At 30.4% G+C, this 16796-nt stretch overlaps 1 protein-coding gene across 1 annotated transcript; it reads right to left on the bottom strand.

Annotated features, from left to right (window-relative positions):
• Positions 1–5028: 5028 nt before the first annotated feature.
• LOC115712930 (purine permease 3) lies at positions 5029–14291 on the bottom strand. The gene is made up of 2 exons (XM_030641361.2): positions 13479–14291; positions 5029–5683 (listed from the first exon to the last, which is right to left on the bottom strand). The coding sequence occupies exons 1-2, from the start codon at positions 14232–14234 to the stop codon at positions 5288–5290; spliced, it is 1152 nt and encodes a 383-aa protein (XP_030497221.1). The 5' UTR covers positions 14235–14291; the 3' UTR covers positions 5029–5287.
• Between the last annotated feature and the right edge of the window lie 2505 nt (positions 14292–16796).

The raw sequence follows: 16796 nt of genomic DNA, 5'->3' as shown, positions 1-16796 counted from the left end.
TATAACAATGGAAGAAAATCAAGATTTATTACAATTCTATTGTAAAATAATACAAGGACTAAACTAAGAAATTGATTAAATATATGTTACAATACATATATATACACTTTATATTATATATATATATATATGAAAGGTAGAAGAGAAGATTACAACACATGTAATATAAAATATGTATATATATAACAAGAGAATAATATATATATACACTCACTCACAACCTTGAGTGTATATTAGTGGGGATCACCATGACTTGAACAAGGTATTACACCTTTGTCCAAAAGCTTATTTCCCCTATCTCTAAGCACTAAGGGAACTCTCTAGGAAATAGCTTTGGGAATTATCAAGCCTTTTAGGGTTTTCTAGCAAAGTGCTTTCTTGATAGAAAACTTCTTCTCCAAAATGAGCACCTTAGACCTCTTTATATAGTGTTTAGGATATCACCATTTGAAATTCAAACTCATAACCTCCATAGGTGTTATGGACTCAAATGTAACTCTTACATACACCATAACTCCTATGGCATTAAGAATTTCAAATTAAGATGTGTAACATCTTTTTACACTCTTAATGTTGGTGATAATGGTGGAGGTTACTCATAGTAACAAGTAACTCCCCAAATATTACAAAAAGATGACAACTAATATATTGTCATATGTTACATACTATTAGTTTATTACACATATTTAATCTATATATTATATTATTATAAATAATATAACAGTTTCAATAAGTAAAAAAGAAAAAAAAAATTAATAAAAGTATAAAAGTAAAATGTTCTTGTCAAATTAAAAATGTAATGTTTGAAAAAAAATGTAGTATTTGGTGTAAATTTTTCAAATAAAAAGAAACCCTAAAATGTAAGTGTAAAATAAATTAAAAAATAAATAAAACTAATTAAGCTAAAAACAAAAACATAAAATATGGGATTGGATAATAAGTTTATAAAAATATGGCATATCAAATACCATAAAAAATCTTAAATGTGAAAAAATGCCATAGAAGAGTGGCAAACCTAAAAATGCCATATTTTTCTAACTTTATTATGAAATCTCATATTTCATGTAATTTTCATTTTTTTTTTCTTTTTTTTGTATTTTTCTGTTTTATTCCCTAAATAATAATAAAATAATAGAAATTAGTGCTAATTGCTTTTTCTAATTCAATTTACTAAGGCGGTCATTACAGCTTCACTCTCTCTCTCTCTATTATGGTATTTTCAGTGCTATTGATGTTATCTCCATTAGAGATCAAAGAAGCTGCCGTGGCTCGTGGTTGTATATTCCTCATATTAGGTTGGGATTGAGTATCCATTGTAGAGTCAATAACATTGAGCCAAGTAGCGTATGCCAGATAGCGATTGACCAGGCCATCATCCATCATAGTGGGGAGGTAAGTGTCTAGGCTCTTAATTTAAAGTGATGCCTTATTATTGTGTGGCCATATGGCAAGTGTCCCATTATTAATTATTTTGATATAAAGGTTGTAGGACATGGTTTTCGGACGGAGAACTTGCCTAGTAAACTGCCGCTAGAGTTAAGACACATTTGATTTGATTAACTGAAGGTTCTCCTACACAAAAATGATTTGGACCGAACCATTTTCAAATTTAAATTTACTAAAATATTGAATTTTCTTCAATATTTATTACTTAATCTCTCCCATAAGTGATGGTATTTATTGCCGATTTGCCGTTTAATGTAAGATATATTAATCTCTCCACTCCACAATTTGTCTTCTCCCTATAATATTTTACATTATCATTATTGCTATTGATTTTTTTTTTAATAATTAGGTTTCACATTAAATTAATGACAACTAACTACTCAAAACATCCAATATTTATTGCTTGTATACAACAGATATATATATATATATTTATATAATTTGACTTTTTCATATTGCAGATAAAGAATATATATAATAATGGAAAGATTTAAAATTAGGTTGATGAAGATTTTTCTTTTTACAAATTTTCTATCTAAATTTTTAAGGTCACTTTAAAGTTTTTCTTAAATGATTGAAATTGTTGAATTTAGAAATTTTATCTAATTTTATTAAATTTTACTAATATGACGATTATTTTTGTACCAAATTATATGTTCGAACTTTTATATATATTAAGTCGTGCTCTCGAATTTTTACATGTATTAAATTATACACCTTAAACTTTTATCCGGTCAGACTTCCGTTAGTAAAATTAAAAGAAAATTTTGAATCCAATAATCTTAATAGTTTAAGAAAATTTTTGAATGTGTTAAAAAATTCCGAAGACATAATTAAATACATACAAAATTTTTAAAAATAAAAATCTTAATTAACGCTTAAATTTTTTATATATATATATTTTTATATATATGTACATGGTTCGTGACTTACGTACCTTCTAATTTATTCATAAACCACCACCAAATATAATTAAATTAATGAGACAAAATTTGAAGACAAATATATCGAATTAAATTTTAAACCTATATATATTAGATATTTATAATATGACTTAATTATTAATTTATAATATTAATAAAAAAATAAATCTAATACAGTACTTCTTATATATATATTTAAATATTTAAAATATAATTTTAAATTTATTTATAAAACATATATATATTTAACTAATTTTATTAAATAATAATAAAAAAATAAATATAATTATTTTAAATAATATAATTAATAAATTTTTTATAAAGTATTAATTGATTAAATTAACGTCTAATTCAAATTAAAATTAAAATTTATATAAAAAAATAATTATCAAATTTTGTTAATATTTTTAAATAATTGTCTAAATTATATTTTAATAAATAAATTAAATTTAGATTTTTAAAATTATTTTTCTTTTTTAAAAATAATTAATTGATTGCTAATGGATTAACAAAAATTGAAGAAATAATATTTTAAACTAACAATTTTTGTGGAATATTTACATTTAATATAAAATAGATGTAATATAATAAAGATAAGATTAAAAATAATAATAATAATAATAATAATAATAATAATAATAATATATTTTTAAATATGTGTAATAAATTTAAATTTAAAGCATAATATTAAATATTTTTAGATGTATAAAAAGATTTAAATTTAAATTACAATATTTAAAAAATAAAAAAAAAATCATCACATTTAATATGATATATATATTTATACCATCCCCTCATGGCCAATTATTCATGCATATATATATACTAGCAAAAATTACGTGCGAGGCACGTATACTAAATTTTATGCTAGTTTTTTTCTATGTTATTTAAAAATGATACAATTAAAAATTAAAGAAAAAATATTATTAGTTATTAGGTGAGATTATTATTATGTGTATTTAAATATTATAGTTTATAATGTTGTCAATTAAAAATAATATATTTAGTGTTTAAGAAAGCTTGATGATTTAAATATGTTCTTAAGTTAATCCAAAAATAAATTAAAAGGTGATGTTCTAATACTTAAAGAAACATTACTTAAATGGGTGTAAGATAGAAAGAAAATTAAAAATCAATCTCTAAATTGTTGATAATTGAAGATAGCATTTGTCTGAAAATTGTAGATAAGAAAACTAATGATAGTCATTGGTGGATTTCAATCTTCATTTGCTTCGATAGAGACAATAGTGTAATTTTTGTATTTTGCACTTTTCATTCTAGCCGGGTCCGCATATATCTGGATTGTCCATTTTTTCATTGATAAATTAAATATGGTAGTGTCGACAAAGCGGCGGTGTTCCTACAAATCGTGATGTATTTTCATTTAAAATGATTAGACATGGTGTGCATAGCTTATTTAATTAAAAAAATCAACTTATGAAAGGCATGTAAAACTATTTTATTTTTTTTAAAATTACACCTTTGCGGTATATTTCATTAGTTGGGCAGCAGTACATGGAAATATTTTTTCCACAATATCTGCGAACATGACAGCAGATAGGCTCTTTGTATTGTCATCAATTTCAACATATGCTATAGCACTGTAAAATGCATAATAAGATTGTTAGTATCTTTTTTTTTATTATTATTTTAACTTAATTTCAATAACATCATATGTTTTTTGTAATATACCGTGGTGTAAGAAATCCTTCCTGGCTGCATGATGGCTTCTCACATATAATTTTTTCATTGCGATTGTATAAATCTATTTTTTTATGACATGCGTCACATAACATGTAATAAAAACTCTGGACAGTATCAATTATTTTTATTGCCGCCTCAATCCAAAAATATTTTTTCTACATCCAAATTAAATGGTGTTAATAATAGTAAGATATTGAAACAAAAGTTTTATAAAGTAAATATAAAACTTTAATATTCTAAAGTTCTACATCAACTCTGAAATTTGGATGTTAGTCACTATTTCGCTAATATATTTAATTGTGCTTCTAATTTATGAGCACGTGATCAAAAACAGTGCTGTAATGTACTCTTCTCGATTTGTTTTTTTTTTTTTTTTTTTTTTTTTTTGCATCTAATGCCTCAAGTTTAATTATGATAAGTTTTGGCGGGTTTTAGTAAATGTTTTTCTTTTTCTGGTTTGCATTAATAGCTAGAACATGGAGAAATTAATAAGATTGATATTCCTTTTTGTCGCAACATGTACAAAGCAGCATAATTATAATAATGCTTCAAGTTGCTATTATTTTTATTTAACAGAAGACAAAATTATAAATTTTATGACTTCTTAGTTATACTGTATGTGCTAAAATATAACTTTTTCTTTTAGTGAGTGTTTTTATAGGAAAATGGTAATTCTAGAAGAAAAGAAGAGAAGAAGAAGAGAAAAATCATAAATGTACAACAACAAAAACTCAATCGTATTTTTTTTTTTAGATTTAATGGGATTTATTTTATTTATTTTATTATATATAAATAAAAAGTGACCCATGAATTTCTCATAAATTATTTTATTTTTAATAATAAATTATTTTATTTTTAATATAAATAAAAAGTGACCCATGAATTTCTCATAAATTATTTTATTTTTAATAGTAAATCATTTTATTTTTAATATAAATAAAAAGTCTTCCACGAATTTCTCATAAACCAAGAATTCGGTTATATAGGCATACTTTATATAGAATAGATATATAACATCATTACTAACCCTAACAATGTCTGTATAAATGTAAGTACGACAAGGAGACATTTTGTCTTAACACTCTATTTTGCCATATATAGTCATTACCCTAATTAATGCAATTTAATATATGGATAACTCAACATATTATTATATTTTAAATTTAAAATGAGATATCCCATATGAAATTGTCGTAGGTATATATATAGTGATCTCAGGCTGATGGGGTGTGAATATGAGGCATCTCTAAATGTAGTTGGGGGGAAGTGGTGGACCTATTCTTCAATATCTGCGCCTGGGCTTCTGCCTCTTTTTTAAGTTTCTTGGTTTGTTTGATTTCCCCATAGAAATATGAAACGAAGCCCCACAACGAAAGTGCAAGTGCCACACCTTTCTCGGCTTGGAAGTTTTCTTTGTAGAAAATAACAGCTAATATCTCTGTCACAGGAAGAAGAACCGCAATAACAATTCCAGAGAGTAACGACGACGAACAGAATATTATTCCTATTGCTCCCAAGAAAAACCCTTGCCAAATTATTGCACTCCATACTAGCACCACGTAATACGTTTTTTCTCCTAATTCAAATTTTTTAGATTCTTTAGAAATAGCCTGAAATAGAGTTAATAAACCAAATAATTATTAATTAAAATTATTCCAAAATTTAAACACTTATATTAATGAATATTATCTATTGATTGTTATTAAAAAAATTTAATTATAAATATTAAACTATTACCATCCAATAATCAATAATAAAAAATGAATTTAAATTTTTATGTTTAATTAAAAAAATTATATTGAAAGGTATCTCTTTTAATGCTAAATAAAAAATGTATTCATATAAAAATATTTAAGTTCAACTTAATTTTTTTATAATCTTATTTTTTTTTTTGCTAAATCAATTTATTTTTACTAATTATTTTCAACTAGTGAACAAAGTGATCAAGCCTATGCAATCTAAAATTGAACAAAAAAAAATTAATTAGGTAGAAAAATTAATAGGAAATCACCTCATATGTTATTTTTTAATTTCTTCTTTCTATTTTTATGATTTTTTTTTTTGTTTTATTATTTTTACTATTTAAATTGTTATGTTAGCTGTAATTTAAGTTGCTGCATCATTGAGACTGAGAGTTTTACCAAACAAGCAAGAGAAAGAGATAGAGAAAACAGAACTCTGTGTATTGATCAATGAATGAATATTAACAGAGTACAAAGAGAATGAACTTATATACAGTGATGAATTGAGAGACTTAGCCAACTGTAACTAACTAATTTCTAACAAACTCTAACTAACTACACCAGCTGTCATAACAACCTTCAGCTGTCATAACAACCTTCCTAACCAACCAAGGACACAACTAACTCATCTTGATACTCCCCCTCAAGATGGATGGTATATATTTACCAATCCCATCTTGCCTTTTAACACCTTGAACTGATTAGGAAGTAGAGCTTTTGTTAGAATGTCTGCCACTTGTTCTTTTGAGGAAACATGATCTGTCTTGACAATTCCTTGCTGAACTTTCTCTCTTACTAAGTGGCAATCGATCTCAATATGCTTCGTTCTCTCATGGAAAACTGGATTAGCCGCAATGTGTCGGCCGCCTCGTTGTCACGGTACATGATGGCCGGTCCTTTGTGTTCGACTCCTTAACTCTTTAAGCAATGAAAGTACTAAACCAATTCACTTGTAGTATTAGCCATAGCCCTATACTCAGCTTCTGCAGAAGATCTTGAAACGGTTTGTTGTTTTTTACTTTTCCAAGATATGATTGAATCTCCAAGGAAAACACAAAAACCACTTGTAGATCTCCTAGTATCAACACAAGCACCAATACGCATATATGCTCTCAATTGTATCTCGGATGCGGCAGAACAGGAAAATTCCTTGTCCAGAGTGGATTTCGTATATTGCGTAATCCTTTGAGTGCCTTGTAAATGTTTGGCTTTAGGCAAAGCAAGAAACCGACTTAGCTTATCGACCGAATAAGCTAGGTCTCGGTCTAAAGGATCACCAAGTATTGCGGCTTGCCAATTATCCTTCTATATAGTGTAGCCTACTTTAATTTGTCGGCAAGAAGTTTGTCATTCTCGATTTGTGACAGCTTCAAATTCGTTTCCATAGGTGTATCTACTGGTTTACTTCCAAGATAGCCAAGGTCTTCTAGTAATTGGAGAGCATAGGCTCTTTGAGAAATGAAGATGCCTCTGTTAGACCTTGCTACTTCAAGACCAAGGAAGTATTTAAGATCTCCAAGATCTTTAAGCTTAAACCTGTTATGCAACCGGTTTTTAGCTTGTCGAGGTCAATAATGTTATCGCTTGCAACAATGACATCATCAACATAAACCAATAGAATAATGAAGCTTGTTGGAGAGTGTCTCATAAACATGGAATGATCTGTTGCAGAATGTGAGAACCCCTTCTTCCAACAATGCAAGAGAAAACTTTTCAAACCACCGTGCAGATGCTTGCTTTAATCCATATAGTGATTTCTTAAGTTTGCATACCGCATTTCGTGGTAATGGTGTCTCCCTTATGACAATACCCCGGAGGTAGAGTCATATAAACATCCTCATGCAAATCTCCATGGAGAAAAGCATTGTTCACATCAAGTTGATGTAAGAACCACCCTTTAATGGCAAAGAAGAGCTAAAACCAACTTGACTGACAAGCTTGGCAACAAAGTGCAAAAGTGTCAAAGTAATCTACTCCTTCTTGTTGGCTATATCCTTTAGCAACAAGTCTAGCCTTGTGCCTTTCACCGCATCCATCGGCATTCGGCGCCTTTTCTTTATAAACCCATTTGCATCCTATAACATGTTGCCCTTGGGGAAGAGGAACCACAACCCAAGTGTCATTTTTCTCTAAAGCTTCAATCTTCTAATCCATAGCCTTGTCCCAAACAAGGATACCTTTTGCTTGTTCAAAAGAAGTAGGTTCTTGGAGGGTGGAACTAGCAAAAGCCATTGATCTGAACTTGGGAGAGAGCTTGGAATAATCAAGAACCTGGTGCAAAGGATATGCAAAGGATCGGCATACCGTCCCGAGAAGCAACGTAAAGATTGTTAGATGATAAAAAACGGTGATAATCACTCAAATATGATGGCCTTGTTGTGGTTCTAACAGTCTTTTGAGGGGCAAAGAAACACCAGAAGAACTGGTGTGTTGAGAATGGTTCTGTGATGCAGAACTTGCACCAGATGGTGTGAAATGAGTAGGAGCATCAGGTATTTCAGCAGATTCAGGCAAAGAAAAGAAATTATGATATTCAGCAGGGCAGAGCTTGAATCAACAAAAGGGAAAATGGTTTCATGAAAAGTGACATCCCTAGAGTGAAATATTCGTTTGTATTAAGGTCTAAAAGCTTGTAAGCTTTCATACCAATCGGGTACCCCAAGAAAACACAAGGCACAAACATGGAGAGAACTTAGATCTAACTAAGCAATGTGGAAGCATAGGCAAGGCAACCAAATGCTTTCAAATGTTCATAATCCGGTTTGGTAGAGTTTAGAACTTCAAAAGGAGTTCTAAATTTGATTGGGTGTAGAGTTCGTTAATCAAATAGGCACTCGTACCTACACAATGATCCCAATAGGCAAGAGGAACATAAGATTGAAAAAGCAATGCCCTAGCAACATTAAGAAGGTGTTGGTGTTTTCTTTCTACTACAGAGTTTTGTTGGGGTCTTTGAACACAAGAGTGATAGTGAACAATACCTAAAGAGCTAAACAATTCAAAGAATTGTAACTCTTTAGCATTGTCAGATCTAACACCCTTAATTTGAACACCATATTGAGTCTTAACAAGCCGTAAAATCTAGGTATAACCTGTTTGAGCTTGTATTTGGTTTTGATAAAGCTAACCCAAGTATACCTAGAGTTGTCATCAACAATGGTGATAAAGTACCTACAACCAGCAAGAGTAGGTGTATTGAAAGGCCCCCATATATCTATATGAATGAGATCAAAAATATGAGTAGCAATGTTATGGTGAGAGACAAAAGGAAGCCTTCTTTGTTTAGCATAATGGCACACAGAACAGTGAAAGTTATGAGACAAATCACTGTAAAAACTCAAAGCTTTATTCATGGAATGGTTTTTGATATGCCAGGGGTGGCCCATTCTATACAAATAGTTTGCTCACTTATTCTAGAATCGAAAAAGAAAAAACAAATGGTACACTCGTTTTTAGGATCCGAATGCAAGTAATAAAGCTTCCCAATCTTTTCACCCATCCCAATCATTTGCCTTTGCTACTCGAATATCACAATTTTTATCATGAAACAAAAAGGAGTAAGCATCATTATACTTTAGAGTAGATACGTATAATAAGTCGTGTTGAAAAGTGGGAACATACAATACATTGTACAGAGGCAGATTTGGAAAAACATTCACAGTTCCAATACCTTCAACTCTAGCACTACCACCATGTGGTAATTTAACATGAGTGACAGAATTGTCACTGTGAATATCATGAAACAGATCTTTATCAAAACAAACATGGTGCGTAGCACCAAGATATCAATAATCCATTTAGATTTAGAAAACAATAAATTCTCACCGAGAAAATGAGAGATCATAGGTGCTTCCTTTGGGAAATTTGGAGAGTCTCACGTCTTTGGGACAAGTAATGCCATCAATTTCGACAATCGCATAAAGACTTAAACTTGAAACCAGGATCTTGATCTCCTTAACAACATCACCACCATTATTTTCGTTTCCTTCGAATTGGTCTCAATATTTGCGAGATGGCTTCACATTTCCATTCCCAACAGTTCAAAGATTTCTATTAGGAAATTTACCATATAACTTGTGTCCAGGATAGCCATGCAACTCCGTAGCACTTCGACATAACGTGGCCCCACCACCACTACGTTGATGACAAATTGTCTTAGGTTTAAAAGGCCGGATAAAGACCACAGAATCGTGAGTGGACTCGTAAATGATTTATCATGATCGAAGAATTAGATCGAGATTGAGAAATGTTACTCAAAGATATGATCTCTTGTCTTTCCTCCCCGAATGATAGATGCATAGGCTTTGTTGATATTTGGAAGCTGGCTCTTGCATTAGAATCCGAGATCTAGCAAAGACTTTGTAAGACTCATTCAAACCAAATCAGAATTCAAGAACACGATCTTCCTCCTGATGATCTTGATAGGTCTTTATGGCTCCACAAGTGCAGGCTGGAGGAGGTCGATATTCTTGAATGAGATCCCATAGAGTTTCGAGACGAGTAAAATAGCCAAGGATGACGGTATTAGTTCCCCGAGCCAACGATTGCGTTGTATCCGATAGCTTCAAAAACACGAGGAGCATTTTTCCGGTTAAAACGTTCTTCAAGATTTGTCCAAATCACGTTGCATTCTCCATATACATGATGCTCTCGCCTATTTCATTCGACACGCATGAAGGATCCAAGAAATTACCGTACTATTACATCGATGCCATACCAAAGTCATCATCGTCTTCATCGAGCTCCTCGGAAGTTTGCTATCGACGAACTTCACTGTTCCTCGCGATTAAAGCTACGCTCATGGCCCTCCGCCATGAACTATAATTTTCACAACCCGTAAGAATCTTAGGAACGGCCGGCTCCCTGGATGATCACCGTTGGACAAAAAATAAGGATTTCTAAGATCATCGAATAAGATCTACCACGGGATCCAATGCAGAGAATCGATTCGAATTTTCAGTCGAGCTTCGAGTTTGAGCTCCTCCACCCCGAGCCATGATGAAGAAGAAGAAGAAACAGAAGGAAACGAAAATGGATCTTACACAGAGTCTGGCTCTGATACCATTTTACCAAACAAGCAAGAGAAAGAGATAGAGAAAACAGAACTCTGTGTATTGATCAATGAATGAATATTAACAGAGTACAAAGAGAATGAACTTATATACAGTGATGAATTGAGAGACTTAGCCAACTGTAACTAACTAATTTCTAACAAACTCTAACTAACTACACCAGCTGTCATAACAACCTTCACCTGTCATAACAACCTTCCTAACCAACCAAGGACACAACTAACTCATCTTGATAGAGAGTGCATATTTCTTTTTTACCATTAAGAATATGGAGGACAGTAGTCAATCCAAATGAAAATATACTTTTATTCTTTTATTTTTTTGTCAATACAAGATAGAAATATAGAATATAATAGGGTAGGTTAGAATACGGAAAGAGAGCAATTAATAAAGGAACAAAGATATGAGTGGTGTAACAATATATACCATTGTTATAATCGAATCCTAGTCAAGAAGAAGGAAACGAAAAAGACTATCATTTCACAAACTTTTTTTTGGCCAGGTCAAATAATTATAAAGAATCTTTCCAAAAGTTGTCATATTAATTATTTTTTGAAAACTTGTCAAAAATCTTTGAAAATTGAGGAAAAGCACACACAATAATAATAATAATAAAAATAATGTTTGGTGTAAATGAAATAAAAATTGCACACTCGAGTACGAGGATTGATTTGTGATCGTATTTCTTGAGTGTTTATAATTCTGGAGGTGTGTGAAAAGTTATAGTGCAATTGAATTTGAGTGTTGTTAGAGTTAATTATATAATTTGACATTTTTATTTCACGTATAATTATACTAATTGTGTAATTGGAGGTAATAGAGAGTTCCAATTACATAATTGAAGGTAAATGGTATTAACAAATGATATAGTTACAATTTTTATTAAAATAATATCTCTAAATATCAATTTTGAATTAGATAGGTGTTTTGACACCTTTAGCTTCTCTTTTTAAAATAAATTATAGAAAAAATAATTTCTAAAATTCCTTTTTGTAGTAGTGTACTCTCTTCAATTCTCATGCCCCATAAGAATTAAGAGTAATTATATTCTGTAATTATTTAAAATTTTTCTATTTTAAATATTTACTACTAAAAAATATTATTTTTCTTTATAAATACTAAAATATTAAGAATTCATGTATAATTACTATTTCATATCCAAACCCATCTTATATTTTTAGAAGAGTACGCCTTATTATTAAAAAAATAAACTTAATAATTTTTAAAAAATACTCTTAATTTTTTTTAAAAAAATTTCCTCACATTATTTTATATTAATTTCAACACTTATTTTGATTTTATTTTTGTATTTTTTAAATCATTTATAAAAATTTATATAATCTTTTATTTATTTTTATTGTCATAATATTTAAAATATAATAATAGGTATATTTTTTTTTTAAGAATATAAATTAAAAGAAAAAAATTTAAAAATTTTAATTTAATTAAAAATATAAATTTTTTATAAAGTAAAAATTATTGAAGTAGAGTGCTTTTAAAAATTTGTTAAATGTAAATAAAGTTTCCCTATTCTTAAATACGGTGTAATTACACTTATTTCCAAACTTACCCTAACAGATGGAGCAATCAAAATAGGGGTTATTTTACAACAAAAAAATTACAAAAATATGGTTTCACAAAATTTGAAATAATTTTATGATTTTTTTGATTTTATTTATAGAAAATACGGTATTTTCATGTTGTATTCTTATTAATTTGTTGTTTATTTTTTGTTATTTGTATATTATTTTTTTGTTATTGTTTTGATGTTATTTTTATGTTACCGTAATTTTTTTTTTTGTTATTTTCGTATTATTTTTATAAAATATTATAAAATAAAAATTCAAAAGAAATTTAAATGTAAAAATATAATTTTTTTTTTTTAAAAAAATAGTGCATCAAAATATGTATCATACAGGCCGGATAGAGAGTCGGGATGTTATATCGAGATCTCCGAATCCGAAACGATGAAGATAGAATAATTAATTAATCAAGTATTACCTCAACCTAACCTTTTGTTATTTGGTTCCAAGTAAATAAGTTACGCAAATATCAATATACCGTACTATTATTAATATTGTCAATTGTTAAAGTCAATGTTTTACTGGCAGATGGAGTAGTGGTTATACTTTATAATTTTATTTCTCATATTAAATATTTATATGGTATATATATATAAATAAATTGTAGAGCTAGCACTCCCAAGATACTTCGAGAAAAATGAGATACATACAACAAAAATGAGATACATACAACTATATATATAATATTTAAATAGTTATAAAAAATAATATTTTAACAACATACTTTGAAAAATTGGCTAAAGAAGTTATTGATGAGTGTGCTCTAAGAAGAGACTAAGACGTACTAATAATAATATATATATATAATTAATAAATATGTGCTAAATTATATTAAAAATTAGTAACAAAATGAGTTGTTAGTAACACTAAGAAGAAAAGATCTTTTACTCAAAAAAAAAAAAAATAAGAAAAAAAGAAAAGATCTTGAGCCACCTTCGTCAGCGGATCATGATCGATCATCAGTCAGATTAATTATAACAATAATAATAAATAAGTGAAAGATCAAACCTTGAAATCTCTGTTAATAAGCATGCCGACTGTGCAAAAAGCAGTTGCGAAGAAACACATGACCAATTGAATCTCCAAGACCAAGGAGTATGTAATCCTCTGCTTCGACTTCTTGTACATCAACTCTACCAGCGGCAATATGAGGCCGTACAGAACCGCCGCGGCTACCGTCATCAGAAACCCAATCACGTAAGATTTCTCCGACTCTCCGTTGGGCCGGTCACTGCTCGTGTGGAGAGCCAGCACGGCCGCACCGGTAGTCAGCAAAACGACAGAGTTTACAGAATACGACGTGAACTTCTGCTTAACAAGAAGGTAAGCGAATACGGCTGTGAAAGCCAACTGAGATGCGATTATAAGGGACGATGTCGATATCGGGAGACGAGCCACGCCGTAGGCGTACATGTAGTCGTCGAAGCCGGTCAGCAACCCTATCACGGCTGAGCCGATGAACAAAAACGGCTTCATCTGGATGATCTTGTTGGATGGGTTGTGACTGCGCCGGCGTTGGTAGTAGGCGGCGGCTAAGGGGACAAGGATGATGGGCCAGCCACCTGTCTCGAGCCAGCTTGAGAGCCAGACTCGTTTGCCGCCGCGGAGGAAGTAGAGCCGCATGATTAGTGGTCCCCCACAGTTTCCTATTGTTAATAATATGCAGTTAACTATAAGCAGGATCCTTCTTTGTTTGGTCTTTCTGTTCTCATCTTCCTCCATTTCTTTGAAGCTAATTTGTTTTGGACTTGGAGTTTGCTCCATTTAATTTGACAAGTATTGTTAGTGTGGGGACTTATTTATAATGATATGAAACTGCCACCTTTGACATAACATTTATTTTTCTACAAACATAAATAGACATAAATATGCCTAAATAATTATAATAATGAGTATTGCTATTAGGCACTAGTGGTGCCTAGCACTTCTCGACATGTCACGTTGCGATTGGCTAGCGATGTTAGATAAATTAACAATTAACCCAAGATCTATTTGTATATAACATAGAACACAATAATAAGATATAATAATTAGGTATGTGTACCTGATTGATCCATAGCAATTATCTCTGTTTGATCCACAGCAGTTACTCCACTTTGATAGTGCAATACTATCAACTAAGTCTTCCTCCCTAGATCTCTAAATCAGAAGCAGTTTATTTATCTGATTATCAAAAAGTATACAATTGTGATGAGACAATATGTATTTATAGAGTTAGGGAGGGGACTTAGCTACAAAACCCTAGTTGGGCTGAGCCTCCTCATCAAAGGCTTCAGTCAACTAGAAAAGCCCACACTTCTGCTTCACCTAGACTTTACACACAGATGCTAAGCCCATTAACAATTGATCACCAACAACATGGGCTAACACAGCAAAGAACTATCCAATCAACCCAAGTTTTAATAAAACCAATAAAACTTAATGTAAGCCCAAATAAAAAGTCTAACATTCTCCCACTTGGGCTACATTAATTTTAATACATATATATTATATATCAAAATAATTTTATTTGAAAACGACTCATGGATTGAACAACAAGAAAACATTTGTGGCCACTTTAAAAAATGATAGTTCTCTGATAGCATCTCAACATACCGGTCCAATTTAACCTTTGGTAATGAACTATGACAATCATATTGTTTTTAACTCAACAAAAGACATTAATAATCACAAATACCAAAGTATTAAATCGACATGGTCAATAAGTCTAGTAGTGTGGTAAGGAATTATATTCAACATGTGATCAATTCAAAATAACATAATATCCTTATCAGTCCTCAATTTCACTGATACCGTGATGCTTAATAAATAAGCCAGTGAAATTAAACATACAATACTTAATAAATAAGTAAGTGTCACTAAACTTGCTTAAAACATTAAGCCAACAAAATATCATTGTCATTTAGTAAATATACTTAAAATACAATGATCACAACAAGATATGAACTACATGCTTTCAATTCAATCATTCTCGAGAATACAACAAAACATAACTGAAAGCATAAACATCAAATAATCAAAAAAGTATTAGCCCACAAAGTAGTTCATAGCATCAACAAGTAAATTACATATAAATGTAATCTCAAAAGATAAAACAAGAAACTCCCACTAACCCAAAGGAACAAAAGATTATAAAATGCTCATATCAACAACATGTTATCAAACAATATGGCACTTAATCCTTCGGTTAGAGGATCTACAAACATCAACTCGGTCTTTCAATATTCTATCACAATGTCTCCTTTCTTGACCAAGTCTCTAATAGTGAGATACTTTATTTCCATATGTTTGGAAGCACTACTAATCTCATTATTCTTTGAAAAGAAAATAACAATATTATTATCACAATAGATTAGTATAGGAGAGGAAATAGAATCAACTAGTCGTATCTCTAAAATCAAATTCTTTAACCATAAAGCTTACAAAGATGCCCCATAACATACGACAAATTCAACATATATAGTAGATTATGTGATTAAAGTCTATTTAACACTTTTTCAATAAATAACAGCATCAACAAAAGTGAAAATATAGCCAGAAGTTGACTTTAAATCATCTGCACAACCACCAAATTTGAATGTGAATAACTAACAACTCGAAGATTGTCAACATGCTTATACACAAGCATAAAACTCTTCGTTCTTTGCAAACATCTTAAAACTTTCTTGGCTGCAACCCAATGATCATGGCCAGGATCAGATAAATATCTCCCAAAAACATCGACCATGAAAGCAATGTCAGGTCTAGTGCAAACCTAAGGATACATCAAACTCCCTACTGCATTTTCATATGGGATATTCTTCATTGCTTCTCTATTTAAGTCGTTCTTGGGACAATGTTGCTTAGTAAATTTGTCCCTTTCAGAATAGGAACGAATCAGCTTTATACAAATCCATGTTGAACCTTTTGAGCACACGATTAATGTAAGCTTCTTGAGGTAAGCCAAGAAATTTTCAATTCTTATCATGATGAATCTCAATCTCCAAAACTAAAGATGCCTTTCCAAGATCTTTCATATCAAAATTGGTAGACAGAAAACTTTTGGTCTCATTTAGTAATGATAAATCACTGCTGGCAAGTAAAATATCGTCTACATAAAGAACAAGAAAAATATGATGACTCCCACTGATCTTTATATAATTACACTAGTCAAACTTGTTCTCGATGAAACCCAACAGTGTCACAACCTTATTAAACTTCAAGTACCACTGGTGAGATGCCTGTTTGAGACTATAAATGGATCATTTCAATTTGCAAACCAAATTGTCATTTCCATTTTCCTCGAAGCCTTCAGGTTGAGACATATAGACTTGCTCACTCAATTCT

This window comes from Cannabis sativa, chromosome X (genome assembly GCF_029168945.1).
Source record: "Cannabis sativa cultivar Pink pepper isolate KNU-18-1 chromosome X, ASM2916894v1, whole genome shotgun sequence".
NCBI classification, from domain to species: Eukaryota; Viridiplantae; Streptophyta; class Magnoliopsida; order Rosales; family Cannabaceae; genus Cannabis; species Cannabis sativa.
This window is presented reverse-complemented; position numbering and strand designations above follow the sequence as displayed.

Coding starts and splice junctions, on each gene's coding strand:
- LOC115712930 (XM_030641361.2), bottom strand. CDS start 14,234: ATGGAGCAAACTCCAAGTCCAAAACAAATTAGCTTCAAAGAAATGGAG. Junction 5,684..13,478: donor TTATTAACAGAGATTTCAAG/GTTTGATCTTTC, acceptor ACTCTATTTCAG/GCTATTTCTAAAGAATCTAA.